General features: G+C 44.3%; 1 protein-coding gene across 1 annotated transcript in view; it reads left to right on the top strand.

The window, feature by feature from the left end:
- Positions 1 to 19,474, top strand: part of LOC106815040 (vacuolar protein sorting-associated protein 13A-like) — a 64,248-nt gene that overhangs the window by 39,802 nt on the left and 4,972 nt on the right. Inside the window, exons 15-27 of the mRNA XM_014819466.1 lie at positions 6,951 to 7,029; positions 7,447 to 7,534; positions 8,033 to 8,150; positions 8,898 to 9,072; positions 15,298 to 15,436; positions 15,608 to 15,725; positions 16,510 to 16,759; positions 17,040 to 17,182; positions 17,357 to 17,436; positions 17,749 to 17,850; positions 18,210 to 18,352; positions 18,559 to 18,684; positions 19,069 to 19,193. Of these exons, the coding sequence (XP_014674952.1) occupies positions 6,951 to 7,029; positions 7,447 to 7,534; positions 8,033 to 8,150; positions 8,898 to 9,072; positions 15,298 to 15,436; positions 15,608 to 15,725; positions 16,510 to 16,759; positions 17,040 to 17,182; positions 17,357 to 17,436; positions 17,749 to 17,850; positions 18,210 to 18,352; positions 18,559 to 18,684; positions 19,069 to 19,193 (1,686 nt within the window). The remainder of the gene's footprint in view (positions 1 to 6,950; positions 7,030 to 7,446; positions 7,535 to 8,032; positions 8,151 to 8,897; positions 9,073 to 15,297; positions 15,437 to 15,607; positions 15,726 to 16,509; positions 16,760 to 17,039; positions 17,183 to 17,356; positions 17,437 to 17,748; positions 17,851 to 18,209; positions 18,353 to 18,558; positions 18,685 to 19,068; positions 19,194 to 19,474) is intronic.

Raw genomic sequence — 19,474 nt, 5'->3', positions numbered from 1 at the left:
CTCTTTCTGTTATTCTTCTCTATCTCTATATGTCTTTTGCTTGCCGCGGCCTTCTCTCTCTCTCTCTCGCTCTGCTCTCTTCTTTTCTCGCTCTGCTCTCGCGTCTCTTCTGCTCTTTTCGCTCGCATCTCTCTCTTTCTGCTCGCTCTCTCTCTCTATCTAGACACGTGCAATCAACCACCTATACTTGTGGTTGTAGGTTATAACACAACGCTCAACCAACCACTATAGTTCAAAGTCAATAGGATTAACACACTCAACCAGGCCAGCCGTATAGATTGTCTTTAGCAAGTATAACACACATTCAACCAACACTTTATAGTTGAGTCGATAGGATAACACATGCTCCAACAACCCCTATAGTGGTCTTATGCAAAGTCAGCACAACCCACACTTACAGACGATATTTCTTCTAGCGTGGACTGCATGGGGACGCGTGCGCGCGGGTATATATGAGCCCGCCGTCCTGCGCGACCCAGCTCAACAGGAGATGCGCCATGCCGAGTCTAATCGATACAAAGACAGTGCGTGCGTGCGTGCGTTGTGGCGTTGCATACGTATGCACGTGCAATTACTCGCGCGTGGTGCTTGAGCTGCTAGGAAAGGAAAATATATATTATATATATATATATATATATATATATATATTATATATTAATAGATCAGGAGTAAGATAATAGAGAAGGCAGTGGCCTTCATAACAGGAAATTCGTGCATTTATAGCCTTAGAATACTACGATTACTCGCGTAACTCAACCAACTTGAGCTCAATCGTACACCAGTTACACTTAACGCCTAGCATCGTGCGAAATCGTTTCTCGTATACATCCGCAATCACGGAGATACACTAAAATGTAGACACGATTATCCAGTGTTTGCCGCCATCAATCCGAACGTATTGTCCGCCGAACTGAAATCAAAAGGCACGCTACTAACGCACTCTTGCTCACTCGGCGAGGCGGTGTGGCTCGCTGGGAAATCGGGAGCCTAGAGCTGCTGCTGATTGCGGTGGGTGTGCGTGCGTGGGGGGCATACAGCGTGTATTGCCGGTATGCGGTATGTAGCTGTATGCCGGGTCAAGTATACACGCGAGTGTTGCGTCGATGTCCATATGCCAGGCGAGCCCACCCCAACCTCGCCGAGGGAGCAAAGCGCCGTAGGTAGCTGCCTTTGTTCATAATTCGGGCGGAACAATACGTTCGATGGGATGGCCAAAGAATCGGATAATCGCTGTCGTACGGTTATCGTATCTCGGATCGCTTGTGTATTACGAAGAAACGATTTCGCACGATGGGCTAGTGCGATATGTTACTGTTGTACGATTTGGTACGGTTGGTTGAGTTAGCGTGGAAATCGTAGGTATTTATAGCTTAGTAAATGACCGAATTGCCCTTGTTTATGGAAGTCACACTCTCTCTATCCATGCTACTCCTGATATATGAAGATATATATATATGACGGTGCGCGTCATGGTGCGAAAAGGAATATGCTAAACTGTTGCCTGACGAATTTGGTTATAGCGAGCGCTTGTCAACATTTGTCACCAATATAAAAAAGATTATAATAACGTATGGATGTAATTTTTTTACCAAAATTAACGGCTAATGATGAGCGCGGCGTAAATACATCTTCTATAATTGGCGAAATTTCTGCTGGTGTGGTGGTGTGTGTGTGTTGTGTGTGTGTGTGTGTGTGTGGCGTGTTTGGTGTCCGCTAATACGTTTCCGCACCGCTCAACGGATCCTCTCAAACTGGGTCGGAACGTCTACAGATCATAATACGTTGCATGGTGCTATTCTTCTTTGCACAGTTTTATGTTTTTATACATTCCACGGTGCAAAACATTAAAATCAGTTGGGAAATGTTTGCACCAACGGGTGCAACGTTCATTACACGAAAACACAATGGCAATGTAAAAAACAATGAATACCAAATGCGCCATCCATCTAATTTATGGATCTCCATCCATCAAGAGCTTCCTAAGATTTGCTAAGTCGCTCCATCTAATCTAACCAGAGAAATTTATACATTGGTTATTTACAGGTTTCTTAATTAGAGCGCATTTCGTTATAACATTAAATCAAACGTTTCCACACGGCAAACAAAATTGGTTATAACAAGTGGCTCAAACCTGAATGCCACCAAAAAGAAGGGCCATCACTGACACGGTCGAGATTTAAGCATACGACAAGATATCGCCGCCAAGAAAGTCGCCCGCGGAAGAAACTCGCTGATGTCGCAGGTAAGAAACTGTTGTTTTTTCTTTCAACCAGTAACGTAAACGTACACGTTCGACTGATTTAATTACTCTACAAAGCTATCTTATTTTTTTAGTTAGGTGTGCATGCGCACGGCGGGCGCGCCGCGCGCGCGTAGTGTGTTGTGTGTTGTGTGGTGTGTGTGTTGTTGGTGTGTTGTGTGGGTGTGGTTGGGTGTGCGTGTAGTGTATGTGATGTGTGATGTCTATGGTGTGCGTGTAGTGGATAGGTTGCGTGTAATGCGTGGGTGGGTGTGTGTGGTGTGGTGTGTGTGTGTGTGTGTGTGTGTGTGTGTGTGGTGTGTGTGTGTGTGTTGTGTGTTCCGCGCGTTTGTCTGGGTGGGTTGTGGGTGTGTATGTATGTAAGTCACAAGGACAATCCCTTCAGTCGTGTCGGCGTCTACACGGTCAAAGGACTTCTTCAGTCACGGCCAGGTTTCTACTTCACTGCTAGCCGCGTGGGAAGTGCCATGCCGGCTAAAGATTCTAGTGTAGACGCAAGGACAAACTAAACGTTTCATTCATGACTCGCGCGTCTACACAGAAGTTCTGACCACCTAACGGGGCATGGACTAGTAAGTATATTGTATTATATATAATATATATATAATATAAGTATATGTACACCCATCGTAGTAGAAACATATGGAACCATGTAGCATATGGAAATAATATAGAAAAAAATGAAGTATCAAATTTTAATTTTGACACGTAAATTCTCATCTTCTCGCGCTCTTCTTTCCTCGCTCTCTTCTCTCTTCTCTCTCTCTCTCTCTCTCTCTCTATATAGATATATATTATATATATATAATATATAAGAGAGAGAGAGAGAGAGAGAGAGAGGAGAGAGGGAGAGAAGAGAAAGATCGAGAGGAGCAGAGGAGCGCGCTCTCTTCGTCCTCCTCTCTCTCTATCTCTCTCTCTATATCTATAATATATATATATAGTATATATATATATATATATATATATATAGAGACGAGAGAGAGAAGAGAGAGAGAGAGGGAGAAGAGACGAGAGAGAGAAGAGAGAGAGACGGAGAGAGAGAGGACGAGAGAGTGAGAGAGAAGAGAGAGAGAGAGAGGGGCCGAGAGAGTGAGAGAGGAGAGAAGAGGAGAAGAGCAAGCGGAGATGAGAGAGAGAGAGAGAGAGAGAGACGAGAGAGAGACTGCAGAGGGCGAGAAGAGCATTAGACACGCAGCTAACAATACATTATGTATATGATAACATAACAGCTCTAGCTTCGCAGTAACAGGTAGATAGAATAATACACATGCAGTCATGTCATCGCACCTGCGGTATTGTGTGGATATTTTTTCCGCTACCGGGCGGCGAAACAGAGAAACCAATGGCAAGGCCTAAGCGTGGAAATGGCAGCGCCAATGTGCGGTTGTGGTGTTGTATTCGAATGTGTTTTTTCCCCACACCCCCAGCGACGAGCAATTACGATGAATCGTAGATAGGAAAGCACGGTTGCCGTTCGAAAGAAAGACGGGAGTTTATTCCGCGGAAGGGATCGAAGAGGGAGGGATGTTACAAAAAGGGACACCGTTTTCCGTTCAGCAGGAGGATAGGCCAAACTTGCCATCTTTGTGTGTCGTCCGGAGCGGAAAGTGACGGACGAATCGCCCAGTAACACGAACGTTCACGAGGTTGAACGATCTTCCCCCCTCTCTCTCTCTCTCCTCTTTCATCAGCTCTCTCTCCTCCTCTCGCTCTTTTTTCTCTCTCTCATCTCTCTCACGCTCGCTGCTCTCTCTCTCTCTCGCTCACTCTCTTCTCTCTATCTATTAGACACGTTGCAACAACCACCTATACTTGTGAGTAGGTCTATAAACACACGCTCAACCAACCACCGATAGTTCAAGTCAATGTTATAACACACTCGCACCAGCAGCTAGCAGTTGTCTTTTGCAATTATAACACACATTACACCAACCACTGTATAGTTGAAGTCGAGAGGTATAACACATGCTCAACAACCACATATAGTTGTTATTAAGTAATCATATGAAATCAGCACCAACACACACTCTACAGACGATATTCTCTACGCATTGTGACGGCGTGCGCCGCGCGCGTATATATGAAAACCGCCGTTCTGCGCGACCCCAGCTCAACAGGAGATGCGCATGGCAATTCTAATTCGGAATACAACCGGTTGCGCGTGCGTGCGTGTGCGTGCATACGTATGCGCGTGCATACGTATGCGCGTGCAGACTCGCGCGTGATGTGTGCGCGCGTGCGTGCTTGAAGCATGCTAGCGAAAGGATAATATATATATTAGGAGCGGGCGATAATATAATCTTACTATAAATTGGGCGAATTCGGTCTGTGTGTGTGTGCGTTTGTTGTGTCCCGGCTGACCGGCGAGTGTCCGCACCGCCCTCAACGGATCCTCTCAAAACTTGTCGCGACGTCTTACAGAGCATAATACGTTTGCATGGGCTATTTGTTTCAGATTTTATTTTTTCACATTCCACGTCTCAAAATAATTAAAATGGTGGGAAATGTTTGCACAAACGCGGTGCAACGTCATACACACTTAAAACACAATCAAAATGTAAAGAACAATGTATAACAATGCGCTCGCATGGTCTAATTTTATGAATCGCCATCCATAAGCTGTGGACACACTACGCGACTTTTCATGGCCGATCGAGCCGGCGGCATCCAGTCGGCGACTCTGTGGAATTGTTCATCACGCTGATTGGCCTGATGAATTGTACAATCGGCCGACTCGATCGCAGACCCGGGCACATACGCGAATTGTAAGTTTCGCGCGACTCAAATAATTATCAAACATGTTTTGGAATCGCCAATCGGGCGACGTCGCGGACCGGCGACTGGAAAATCGATGCGACTCACTGGACACACTACGGCGATTTTTCATGCGATCGAGCCGCCGGCTCGCGTCGCCGGCTCGATCGCTATGAAAAATCGCTAGTGTGTCCACCTTTAAGGAGCTCTTAAGATTTTCTTAAGGTCGCTCCATCTAATCTTAGGGCCCGTCAAACCAGAGCGTATGCTGAAACCTATGAAGTTGGGTGTAAAAATATTTTTATACGCACCAAACGAACCCAAAACAAATACCACATTTGCAATTTCTAGCCGTATTCAACCTAATGGGTTTGCGTGAGTTGCGTGTGGGTTTGCTGTGGTTGGGATGGGTGCGTGTGAGTTTGCGAACTGAACTTATGATCCCAAATATCTTGCGATCACTGCGTTTACGAGTTGCCGTGCGAGTGCGGTGTGTGGGGGGGGGAAAGGGGGTTTTTTTTTGCCGTTCAAAACTTACAAGGTTGCGTTGGACCTGCGTGCTTAGTTGCGTGTGAGTGCGTTCAAAACTTACAAGTGGGCGTTGGACCGCGTGCTAGTTGCGGGCTATTGCGAATATCGCGGGCACGTGGTAAAACTGTAATAAACCTATAAAAACCTATAAAGTTCTATAAAACCTATAAAACATATAAAAACCTATAAAAAGTTCCCTGTAATATAAAAACCTGTTAATAATAAAAACCTGTAATAACGGTAAAACTGCATGTCGGAGTACTTGGTACCCGAGGCCAGGTGCCGCAAAGTGACTGCCAGCTTCAGGCCAGGGTCCAGGGGCAACCTGTACTTGGTGGTTTGCTTGGTGATGCGAGGACCAACTCTCCGTAGCAGCTCATCGTACATCTCGGGGGGCATCCTCATGAAGTTCTTGAATGCACCTTGGTCTTCGTTCGGGAGCTCCACCAGAAGCTGGTCGTAGAGACCAAAGTCAAGGCGCCTGCTAATCTATGGTCTAACCCACACTCTTCTTCTTCTTCTTCTCCCCCTTCTGTTTATTCTATTCTGTATGTGTTGGAGTGCTAAATTGACCAGATTAAACTAATATCCAATAACAGCAAGAGGTAGCTCCATGTTGTCACCTCGGAGGTCCACCAACAACTGACACCGATCTAGAAAAGTCCAATTATTTATACGTATACGTATTTCTCAACACGCATGTAGTACGCAACTAACACGCAACTAATAGGTTGAGGATACGCTGGGAATACGCATAATAGGTTGGGGGTACGCTACACACGCAACATGATCGCAACAGGCACGCAACACGATCGCAACATGATCGCAACAGTTACGCAACACATTCGCAACATGTACGCTACCAAAACCTGGCCAGATACTTCAAATTTGGACCTGCGATCACCTGCGTTCATAACTTATGAGTTGCGTACCTGTTGCGATCGTGTTGCGATCGTGTTCCGTGCATAGCGTACCTGTTGCGTCCCTGTTGCGTATAAATTGATCGCAGACATTCGCAGAGAATTATTGAACAGTTCAAAATTTCTGAACTTACTCTGCGTGTGTCTGCGATCACCTGCGTGCTTGTTGCGTACTTCAAACCTATAAAACCTATTAGTTGCGTGTGAGTTGCGTTCGGAACTTATACCCACTATTTTTTATTCGCAACCATACGCAACTGGTGATCGCTATGGTGTGACGGCACCTTTAATATCAATTGCATTTTAATTACAATGTAATTAACACAGATCATTTGCGTAGTAAAATGTTTTTAATCTGTGAGATCACAATGTTCACACCAGATTGTTTATATCAATCAACCGATTCTATATTCTCTCGTAGTGCTTTGTCTGCGCTTCTCGTTCTATCATAATCTGTAATGTGATGTTATTTGTTTGATCAGGGGAGGCACTGTTCTCGTAATAGACATCGGTCGGTTGAGGCTGGATAGCCATCTCCAGCCAAAGAATGCTTCACTTGAGGTAAGGGCATACATCCAGTAGTTCTACCATCTCAGACGGGGCCCATAGCATGAGACACTGCAAGAAATCCTATTATATTTGTGCAGCGTATATCACAATGCGCACATACGGGGCCTTTTCGAGTCGCTGGAAATCTTTCTAACGGAAGTTCGATTCAGCGAACAAAGGCTGCTGCTTCCCGAGGCACCCGCATGCGTTGTAAATGGAGACCGGCGTTTTGAGGAAATGAAATTCAGTTAACTGTTTTATTAGCATTGATTTACAATACTTACTGTATCATTCATTTGGTGTGTCAACCAGTGCATTTATTTTATTGTCTGTATTGGCTATTTTTCTTTTGTTTTCTCCCTCTCACCTAACAATCCATTATGTCGAAGGTATTGGGTCCAATAACAACGTTGTACTGTTTTATTGTAGGATGCAACCATGACAGAGATAGAAGAACGTTTATATGACAAGTTCAGTCTAAGCCTCTCCGGCCTACAGGTTCTCTTTGCTTATCCTGGTAGGTTTCCCCTTTCTTGTTGACAACCGTAGTTACACACAAGCGCAGCCAGTGATAGAGGCACTTTTATATAAACCTCTACTAACGGAATAATAGCGAAAAGAGAAGGAATTAGTGCATGAAGAAATCTGTGCTGTTAGGCTGTTTCTATAGAACTTAGAAGAGAGAATATTTCACCTGCCTCGGCCATATTCAACACATCTAACACATGTTCTTAAATTATTGGTATTCATATTGCCACATTTGACCTATACCCACCTAGGGAGTGCATTTTTCTTTACTGGTGGCAGTCAATTATTACTTAAATAACAAATACTTAGTGTGAAGCTATATTTAATCTTAACATGCTGAATTAACAGCATTGTGTTGTATTTAAGTTGGATGGTTGTCTATGCACTTGGACACCCTCTGGAATGCTGGGAAATTTCCCAGCTTCACAGTCACTGCATGTCTGAAGGGTCTGTTGTGTTTAAACGCACATTGTGTAATTTCTTAAAGGTGCGGACTGGCATTCGGCTCAGCTGGAGCAGGAGTCTGAAATGCATATTATACCCAGCCTCATTCTGCAGATGAATCTATTCAACAGCATCAAGCAAGATGTCACTGCCATGCCCAAGTACGTACGCACACATAAAGTCTGAGAGTAGCCCAGCATTATGCCTACTAAAATCCTCATATTACAGTACACAATCTATTATCCGAAACCCTTGGGACCAGGCACGTTTCGGAATTCGGAATAGTAGTACAGTACAGATATACATACCGTATATCCTGCAACTAGCCAGTACTAAAACCCAGGTTTTCAAGAGGCCAATTGCTGTACCGGTACAGTACAATAAGGAGGTCGTCTGCACACCAAAGCTCGCGTTTGGTGCCAAAACTCGACCCGACAAATATTAATGTGTTTGGATGAACGATGCGAGGAATGATGAACAACGATGAATGATGTGAGGAATGATAAACAACAACAAATGATGAATGCACGAGGAATGATGAACAACGACAAATGATGAATGATGAACGATGCGAGGAACGATGAACAACGAAAAATGATGAATGATGTGAGGCATGATAAACAACGACAAATGATGAATGATGAACAATGCGAGGAATGATGAACAACGACAAATGATGAATGATGAACGATGTGAGGAATGATGAACAACGACAAATGATGAATGATGAACGATGCGAGGAATGATGAACGATGTGAGGAATGAGGAATGAGGAATGATGAACGATGTGAGGAATGAGGAATGATGAACGATGTGAGGAATGAGGAATGATGAACGATGTGAGGAATGAGAAACGATGAACAACGACGAATGATGAATGCGGAACGATGAACAACGACGTGTTGCAGGCAGAAGCTGTTCGTCACCGTGCCGGCGCTGAAGCTGAACGTGTCGGACGAGAAGCTGCTGCTACTGCTCGAATTCCTGCGCAACATCCCCCTGCCGAGCCTCAGCGGCTACGAGGACCTCGATCTCACCGAGGTCGACGCCCCCTTGCGGGAGATTCGTGAACCGTCAGTACTGGTAGGTTGCACGTGCCGGTCGGGGGTGTGACAGCAGGGTTGAACGTTGCAGGATGCACCTTACTAGGTTGTCTACGTATGTGGTGCGGTAGTGCGTGGTGGAATTTTGCAGTGATATCTACTATGTTCGCCTGCTGTCGGGTCACTGAGGTAATCAATATTGTACACTAGATAGACTGCTAGTTAGTACTGCGTGGCTGCCTGCTGAATGAAGCGATATAGTCCAGTCATAAAGTGCCAAATAAGGCCTCTACCGGGAAATCGAGTGAAACAAGCTGGATTCTTCACTAATGTGTTGGTATTGGTCCATATAAAACCTAAAAAAAAGTTACAAAATTTTTGTTGGTCGGAAACTTTTTTACGGGCCACGCCCTTTTTCCGATTTTCGCGATTATGGAAAAATTGTGTAAATCTTACCTGAACACTTTATAGTCATGTTAATAGGGGTATTTTGGGGCAGGGAGTCGATTCCAACAGTCAGTTCATTCATAAATTGAATGGTTAAGGCTTAATTGACCAATTAAGCTCAATTAAGCTCAGTCGCGTACCAAAATTTCGGTGTTTTCTGACATATTGCATGTTAGGTATGCTTTCTGGTTGTTTTTTTTGGATGCCCGATCGAATTCTGGTGTTATTTAAACACTCAGAAGTATGATTTATCCCTAAAAAGTGTTATAGATCGATCATTAATAACCATACGCGTTACTGTTTAAATTTAAACAAGTATTGATTATGAAGCTTTACGAACTCGACAACCCGAAGATACTTAAAGAATCATACACATTATATAGGATTTGATTGAATACAAACAATAGAATATTATTTGTCCTTTAACAGAACTATTGTATCACAATCGTCCAGGAAGAGTAACAAGTCTAATGCACTGTACAAAAAATTAACTTGCAGCATGTCCCCAAATCAACCGAAGCTATCAAAATAGTCCTATATATCATAACTTATAGTACAATAATTACTACAATATTATAACTTATAGTACAACAAGTTTAGTCGATAAATTGGAAAAGTCAATCTTCTGGGACATCTTCTTCGGCGTCCCCTACCGATCCTTGATCTTCCTCATCATCTCCGGTTTCCTGGTTGCCAGTTACACTTACAGTCTGGTTCTCACAGTTGTCACAGCCACAGAAATCAGTACACTGGAGGTCAAGCTGCTTGCAGCCACATCGCTTTGAAGAGCAGTTAGTTTTACACCCACAGCTACGATGGATTGAGACTAAAATTGAGAAGAGAAAGGTGCTCACTGCCTTGTCTGTGGCTAGAGCGGTCCTAGTACTTGCCCCATTCGGAGTTCAGAACTCTCACCATTTGATTCTGATTGGCCGCCAAGGAGTGCTGTTAAATAGTCCACTTCTGTACCTGATGGTACCTCTGGAGACAGTGTACTTCGCAGCTCTTGAGGAGGTGTGGCAGAGCTCGTTCTGCTTGTGTCAACTTCTCCTGTACAGCCCTCCTTTCTTTTCTGTTTGCAGAGCATAAGGAATGAGCTTTGTTGGCGCTAATATTTGACTAGTTCTGACAGCTAAGGGATGGTATCTGTTGACTTGGTGTCCTACATCTTGCGTGATTATATTGCATCTCACTCTCTCTGCGTTTAACAATCCGGTTCTGTTGGACTCTGCCCTACGAGTTAGATTTTCGGCTGTTGCTCGCTGTGCATCTTTCTTCCAGGATGCTTATTGTACTTTGAGACATTACCGCTTTCATAAGATCCTGGAGAAGATGTACAGCTAGCACAGGTAACCCGAATTTGCTTACTGTAGGCCAGTGAGTACAATATCAGGACCGGCATTGTTAGAAGCAGGGAGTGAGATTCATTTATCTCAGTATGTATCACCAAGTCAAATCTAGATCCTCCCTTGCTGCTCACTGAGACAAGTTGCTGCCATAAAGCTCTTCCGTTATATGATGGCTGCTGCGCACGAAGAGTATAAGGCAGTCGTTGTACAGTACAGAAAGTTGTATCCGATCAGACGGCCCTCCCTGTCCCACGCTTCCTCTAGCTTGCGAAGTGACCACTGTATCTCAGAGTGTACCAGATCTAGGATACAAGTAGTGGCCAGTTTAATCACTCTTGGACGCCGCCCTCTAAAATATGGGTTGTGGTCTTGATAGCTTTCCTGATGGGGCAAGTATTGACGGACCCCTTCGTACATCAGGACATTCTAAGGCAGCGTCCTGGCCATCCTCCTCAATTTGTCTCAGATCCATTAGTCTGTGGGTCTTGTAAAACTAACTGCTCTTTCAATACGATGTGGCTGCAAGCAGGTTCTTGACTCCTAGTGTACGGAATTTCTGTGGCTGTGTACAATCTTGTGAGAAGCCAGACTGTAACTGTGTTATATCCGTCACCAGGAAAGCAGTATGTATGATGAGGAATGAATCAAGCTGATGCTGCGTTAGGGACGTTCCGATGAAGATTTTTCCCAGTGATGATTGATCGTTTTGCCAATTTTTAGTCGGATCTAATATGACTTGTTCGACTATAAGTTATAAGATTGTACTATATTATTGTTACTATTAAGTTATTGATATATAGGTATGACTATTTGAGTAGCTACGGTGATTTCTGGTGGACATGCTGTATTAGTTAGATTTTTTGTTATCAGTGCACTTTAGGACTTCGTTAGCTCTTCCTGTTACGATTGGGATACAGATACGTTTTGTTTAAGGGACTACGTTCTACGAATTTTTTCCATGGTAATAATTTTTGTAAAAAAAAATGTTCGCGATTTTTTTTGACATTAAAAGTAGAGAATACTAAAAAAATACCGTTACTAAATTGATAATCCTTCATTAAACTCTCATACCTGATTAAAAATGTTTTTACGTGTCTGGTTTAAATTTCGCAATAAATATCTAGACGATTTGTAATTCTCTGTTGTCTATACACTATTTCCCAGCTACTGTTCAGATTACTGGCCGTTCTTCGTCTGTTTTTCCCGCCGGCAAAATTAGTGGCAATTATAAAGAAGGTATATAAGCATGGAAAGTAAAGCAGTAATAACACTTAATTGTATTATCATGACATTGTATTTTTGTACAAATAACACACAAATATACTACTTGATGGTGCTAGAAATTCGTGACGTAATCACTTTAAAGGACAAATAATATTCTATTGTTTGTATTTAATCAAATCCTATGTGTATGATTCTTTATCGAGTGTCTTCGGGTTGTCGAGTTCGTAAAGCTTCATAATCAATACTTGTTTAAATTTAAACAGTAACGCGTATGGTTATTAATGATCAATCTATAACACTTTTTAGGGATGGATCATACTTCTGAATGTTTAAATAACACCAGAATTCGATCGGGCATCCAAAAAAAAACCAGAAAGCATACCTAACATGCCATATGTCAGAAAAAACTTTTGGTACGCGACTGAGCTTAATTGAGCTTAATTGAGCTTAATTGGTCAATTAAGCCTTAACCGTTCAATTTATGAACAAACTGACTGTTGGAATTGACTCCCGGCCCTGCCCCAAAATACCCCCATTAACATGTATAACATGACTATAAAGTGTTCAGGTAAGATTTACACAATTTTCCCATAATCGCGAAAATCGGAAAAAGGGCGTGGCCCGTAAAAAAGTTTCCGACCAACGAAAATTGTGTAACTTTTTTGGGGGGTTTATATGGACCAATACCAACACATTACTGAAGAATCCAGCTTGTTTCACACGATTTCTCGGTAGAGTGCACTTTATGACTGGACTAATATATGTGTCTAGCTAGGTACTGATTAACTCGCGATTGATTTACACAGAAGTCTCTGTTATTTGTCTGATGTATATGAGGTGCGCTTAGTACAAGGGTTTACGGTGACGTGTGTTCTGTGTGTTCTGTCGTCGAGATTGGTCAGCCATATCTAAGCACGATACTTTTTTCTGATGTTTAAGCTACCAACCCAGATCAAGATTCGATTTGTTGCATTGCTTAAAACTGTTGTAAGCAAAAAAAAACGATTTTTTGTTTGCCGTGTCTCCGCAACCCTGAATATTTTATCATACACGAGCACAAGCAATACAGAATACGTGCAAGTGTGCGTGAATTATTTTCACGTGTTTTCTTTTATTTAAAGATGTCTCCTAGTCTGACCTGTCTTGTATTTTTAGCTCATCTGACATAGTCAGATGCAGCTTGTAGAATCGCTACGGAATCGTCCGTCGTCCGTCCGTCCGTCCGTCCCGTCCTACCGTATCGCCGTACCGTCAACTTAGTTGGGCAACAAAATCTTAAACGGTAGTGCGATCGTTACGGTCACGAATATTCGGTTCGTTGGGGGGGATCGTCAAAACGAGTTGGGATCGTCGAAGCTGTGGGGTCAAAGGTCAAAGGTCAAAGGTGTAAAAGAAGGGGGAACATTCACTCTTAACTTAAGGTATAGGAGGAACATGCACGAATTGCGAGCACAAATCTTAAACGCTCGACCATAGGCTTTCGTGATTATGTCCGGTGTAGTAGCATCATGGTAGAAAAGCCCATCACTGCCGAAAATGGAGGTGCAGAAGCAGGTCTAAAGGTTCAATGGGTCACAGGGCAGATTTTAGACATTTCTGAGGACATGGTCTGACGGAGCGCATTGAAAAACTTTTTTTGTTTCAGCGGTGACGCTAGCATTTTTATGGCTTTATTGAAAGGACATGAAATGTCCCTTCTGCTGACATGCGAAGAGTAAGGTGTTGGAGTAACCTTTTGACCCTCAAGAGGAGGGTTAAACATGGATTTGTTTAGCGTGTCCTGTCTAGTAAAGAATTGGACTGCGCGGGTTTGCTTAGTAGTACATTCCTATACATGCCTGGATGTACGAGGCTGCATTTGTCACATGTGAAATTTCAAGATTAGCTAAATTTGGTTGAAGAAGTTTTATGCTCCTTAAATCCTATAATTTCTATGCATTCTTGTACTGTCAGTATTTTACATGTAACGTATGCCACTGGCAGTGCCACTGGCCAGTTTTTCGGGGGGGGGGGGGGGGGGGGGGGGGGGGGGGGGGGGGGGGGGGGGGGGGGGGGGGGGGGGGGGGGGGGGGGGGGGGGGGGGGGGGGGGGGGGGGGGGCCCCCCCCCCCCGGCCCGCCCGCGCCCCCCCCCCCCCGCCCCGCCGCCCCCCCCCCCATGTGGTGGTGGGCTGTGTAGTTTTTTGCCTGCGTTAATTAGTTGCAGGTGGCAAGCTCTCTATTGCAGGCCTGTAGGCTTGCGTAGGTAAATGGATGAGTGCTTACCTATTCTTCTTGCAAATAGTTGTTTGCTTACCTATGTACGATTGGGAGCTTCCATCTTTATCTAAGACACTTTAAACGTATCGGCGCCATCGTCGTGGCAACTTTCATATACGATCGCACACTAACATTCCTTTGAGAAGGTTATCGCTGATAACATCTCCCTGTGCATTCCTACGTGCTGTGTATGTGAAGCACATATTTGGCACTAACAGGTTATTACTAGAACTCCCACCTCACTGCCACACCACGAGTCAGCAGAGTTCACCGGCAGTAGACGTTAGATGAGCGCTGCTAATGTCACTCCTCCGCGGCAACTTGTTAATGTTAATTTGAGTGAGGTTTGTTCACTTGTGTACATTACGTATGTGTTTTACAATTTATTTACAGCATGTGAATTTGTTTGAATGGTTTGGAAGCTGTGCATGATCAGGTAGTGAGTAGAACACTAGCTTCTCTGCTATAGAGTCGGTGTTTTTGCATGTGTGCCCCCATCATCAGCTGGTACTTGCCATGATGGGCACTGGTGTGCATTCGTGTCTATGTTCTGTCATTTCATGATCGTCTGTTAAAGGCAACCGCACGAGGTTTGTTAAATGTTCACATGCATGCGTAGACCTGTTATATACATGCGCGTGCACACACACACACACACACACACACACACACACACACACACACACACACACACACACACACACGCGCGCGCGCGAACACACACCTCTATACTTATTAGAGCAACTTTCTCACCAAACTGTATGTGACTCACAGTCTATCATTGCCTATCATTCAGTGAATAAAGATTTAACATCAGCATCTTAGTTTAGTCAGGCTAAAATCTGGCTCGGAGCTCAGTTGCGATAATTAGTTAACTGTAATGAATGGTTTAATTATCTTATTCTGCCAGCCTCCTTTCCCATCATCTAACGAGTATACAGTTTGAGAAACGAATCCTCGTAATGCCACATGATGGCACTACTTGTAGTTGAAAAAGAACACAGACATGAAGTACCAGCCTACGTTGCAACAGTTGCGGAAGATGCGCACTGCCGTGCACTGCAACTCTGTTGCATCAGGAAGAGACCAGCTGGATCGGGCCAGAAGACGGATGCCCGAGGATTCGGGTAAACAATGGCCAGCCTTCGTTTGTAAAATTGGACACATTTCATTTTGTCATCATGCAGCAACTGTTAAAACAGTGAAAGTTGGGTGCCATGTTCTTGCATGAGTGAGGTGACGCATTCATGTGACTCGAGCATGACCAGTTATGTAACAAGTGTGGTTGATTTTCACAGGAGAACTGTTCTTCTCTTCATCGGATGTGTCGGAGGATGAAGAAGATATTGGTGCTAAAGGTCATGCTATCGTTGATGAGAGTGCAACCTCCAGCAACGCTGTTCAACGTCTTCTGAGGTAGGCCATGCTGCAAACACACACGTTACTAAACAATGACCATATTGGCACCAGCAGTTGAAAATTGAGCCAACTTCAAGTGGCCATGTTTTTCTCATTTCATAATCTAATATGAATTAGTATGAAACTTATCGTGTAACTAATTTTACATTTGGCATTCTAGTTGAACTGATTTAGTAGTGTCAAAATATATGTGGACAGACACTTTTTTGACCAATATGAACAGGGTATAGAATAATGTAACTCTGAATTACATGGGGACTACCGTATATACTCGCGTAATAACCGCAAATTTGGCCTCAGATTTCAACCCTGTATTTGCTCTGCGGTTTATAAGTGTGTCATACCGTGAGGGGAAATATTTGTTCATCGATCGTTGCTGAGTCTTGTCACTCGCGGGGGCGATAATGGGTGAATCTAACATTCATTAAATAAATGCATAAATCGTGTTTGCCTAAATGTTTTGATAATGTAGTATTAACTACTGATAGAAAATTTAAACATTTTAGACCTACGATGTGTAATAAAGCCTAAATTGTCATCAACTTTTATTTGAAGCGTCATCACAAAATGCCATGGCATTTGTGGCTCAAATCTACAAACTGAGATTTATGCCACATACAATTTGGCACCTCGTATCTTTCAAACTTCCTTATATCCGCAGTACATCAAACCAGGTATAAATAGACCTCTTCGAAATAGAAGAAGTAGAATATAAATAGACCTCTTCGACCCCTTGGAAACATGCGTCTCAGAAGTTGTTAACGACCGCGTTGCCTCGCAGGTTCGTGCTGGGTGAGTTTGTCGTGCATGTGTCGCGCTCGGTGGCGCATGCCGACAAGCCGTACTTAATGCTGCGGGCGGACCGGCTGCGCAGCGACGTCGCGCTGATGGCGTACGGCGTCGCCGTGCACGCGAGCCTCGGCGGCGTGCAGCTCGTCGACAAGATCAACACGGGCTCGTCGGGCGAGTACCTCGAGATGGCGAGCTCGCGCGGCAGCGATGGCGAACTCATCTCGGTCGTCTACAGACAGGTGAGACGGAGACGCAGGCATAACTGCATGGTGAACTTATCAGGGGCGTTGCAGCATCCGCTCCACGTTAGTTGAGCTACGGCTCGTGTCGTCGTATCCGAAGTATCGGTACTAATCCGAATCAACTGAGGGAAGAAAAAAAAACGAAAATTTCTAAGTGTCAGTACGTGAAGCCTGTTATTCGTTAAGTTTAGCTCTATTAGATGGTGGTATGCGTCATTCGTTTTTCGACCGTGCGTAGTTTTTTGTTGTCGTTATATGCGTGGGTTTATGTCTGCAGGTTCGCACCGACTGTCCGGACCTGAAAGATGCGTACAACAATACACTGCGGCATCTGGCAGTGAGATTCAACAGTCTGAGTGTGGTCATTGACAAGACAGCCTCTATGTACCTGCGTAGATTCATCCGAGGTCTAAAGAAGAAGTAAGTATCGAAGTTGCTAGCTGCTCGATATTCAAATCGATGTGAAACCCAATATCTTCACCAGGTCAGGTGCACTGTACATCAGGTGCAGAAGGATGTAGCAGCAACTGCTGTGTGCTTTGCTAAAAGAGATGTGGTTTTAATATGTCATTTGTTTGTTTTTTATTCTAACAGGGTATTTGAGGAGAAGAAGGAGTTGCCCATTACATCACCTGCAGTGCCCCAACCATCTGAGCTGCTGAAACTGAAAAATGGTACATGCCTATTTGCAAAAGCTGCTATGTTGTTATTATATAACATTGATTATTTAAGATAATTTATATGATTAGATAACTAAAGTAAGAGAGATCGCAGTACATTATTCATTAACATTGTGTTGTTAATAGACCTTGAATTGTCTGAAATGTTAAGGGTTTCACAATGGTAACTGACTCTTGGTAGGAACTACAAGACTCACTGTTTTCAGTTCCTGTATGTGCCCTCCCTGACCAAATATCATGTTTAACACACTTGCCAACCTCCCCATCAGCTAACTGTCGAATCGGTGCTCTTTGTATTGGTTCCAGTGTCGTCGGCTATAGTGCAGCTGAGTGCCAACATACACCTCGCAGATGTTGACATGAAACTGTGCGACCAGAAAACAGAGTATGCACAAGTCAGACTCGCAGGTAGGCAAACATACGTTGGGGTTGCTGTGAGACCAAACTACCTTCAGAAGTGCTCTTCGGTGTTCTGAGCCTGCAGCATTTTGCATTATTCTTTTATATCATGGTTATTCATGCGTATTTGCGGTGCCATTGCACGGTTGGTATTTAAACGATCATAATTCTGTTATTGAGGAAAGGTTGTCCCCATCAGTTCCACATTGACATAGGTACATGGGGCGCACATGTATGGTTGGTACGGTACACATGGGGAGTTAATGAATATTAGTGATGCTCCTTGAATATATGATGTATGATGTAGAGATGTTCCTTGATTTCGTACGATTGGATACTCTGTGTAATGTAACACTTTGTTTAAAAAGGCTTTGAGGCAGGCATCTCGTTGAAGAAAGCTCGCACGAGTGTGCACTTAAGCTTGGCTGGTCTTACCGTAAACTGCTGCCAGCCTGGATCACTCTACCCTGATATCCTCACAATGGAAGAAAACAGTATATTCGATTTTAAGGTACGCAGCTTTTTCGACAGTTTGACAAGAAGATAAGTTCATCGTGAGATTGCCAAACCGGATCATTAACCGTGAACGTGTCGCAGAGTAAGATGTAAGATTTGCTGTTGCGCGATGTTATGGAGGCGCAAACTTTGCGTAGATTACTTGGCAGTGGCTGGGAAGTCTGCTGCATGCATTAATCCTACGTAACTGTGACGTGACAGTACGTGAGTTACCACTCCCGTGACGTGATCACCCGCAACCGGCCGATTCCGGTCGACCACAAGCTTGACGTGAAGGTGGGGCGCGTGAGGGCCATCTACCTGCACCGATTCACCGTCGAACTCATGGTAAGTCGCAGCGTCTCGCACACGTGCGACGTGTATCGCGCGCATCTCACAAGTAGCGTATCTCGCACATCTCACAAGTAGCGTATCGCGCGCATCTCACAAGTAGCGTATCGCGCGCATCTCACAAGTAGCGTATCTCGCGCATCTCACAAGTAGCGTATCGTGCGCATCTCATAAGTAGCGTATCACGCGCATCTCACAAGTAGCGTCTCGCACACGTGCATCGCGTCTCGCTGCATGTGAATCCGTGCTTCGGGAATCACTGCATGTGAATCCATAATGCCGGCAAGCGCGTCGGGGCAGGGAACGTCCTTATATGCGGTGTGGAAAGTTAAGATGTTTTAGTTGCTGTTGACGACGTTCGCGGTTTTTTTTCGTTTGCAGAATTTCTTCGAACCATTTCTGACGAAAGAAGACGTGACGAGTGCAGTTGTGAACGTAGAGCAAACTGCTGCCAGGCAGGTAAGACTCGCCCGCACGACTCTAGCAACGTGCTTGATCGGGCACAAGTACTGAGAAACAGCTCGATGGTTCTGTTGTCTGTGGGGAGCGTGTGAATGGAGACTGCTGTCGTGCAGACGTGTGAGTGTGACAATCTTGTTGGCGTGAGAATGCGTGATGTACGTGATCCCTTATTGTGCTTCGTTTGTGATGTGGGAATGTAGGATCCATCTGGCTGTTCTTTCTCCATCCATCCACCCATTCCTCTATCCATCAACCCATCCATCTGTATCTCTGCATCTCTCTCTCTCTCTCTCTCTCTCTCTCTCTCTCTCTCTCTCTCTCTCTC

Source organism: Priapulus caudatus, unplaced genomic scaffold, assembly GCF_000485595.1.
Source record: "Priapulus caudatus unplaced genomic scaffold, Priapulus_caudatus-5.0.1 Scaffold1027, whole genome shotgun sequence".
Classification (NCBI taxonomy): Eukaryota; Metazoa; Priapulida; class Priapulimorpha; order Priapulimorphida; family Priapulidae; genus Priapulus; species Priapulus caudatus.
This window is presented reverse-complemented; position numbering and strand designations above follow the sequence as displayed.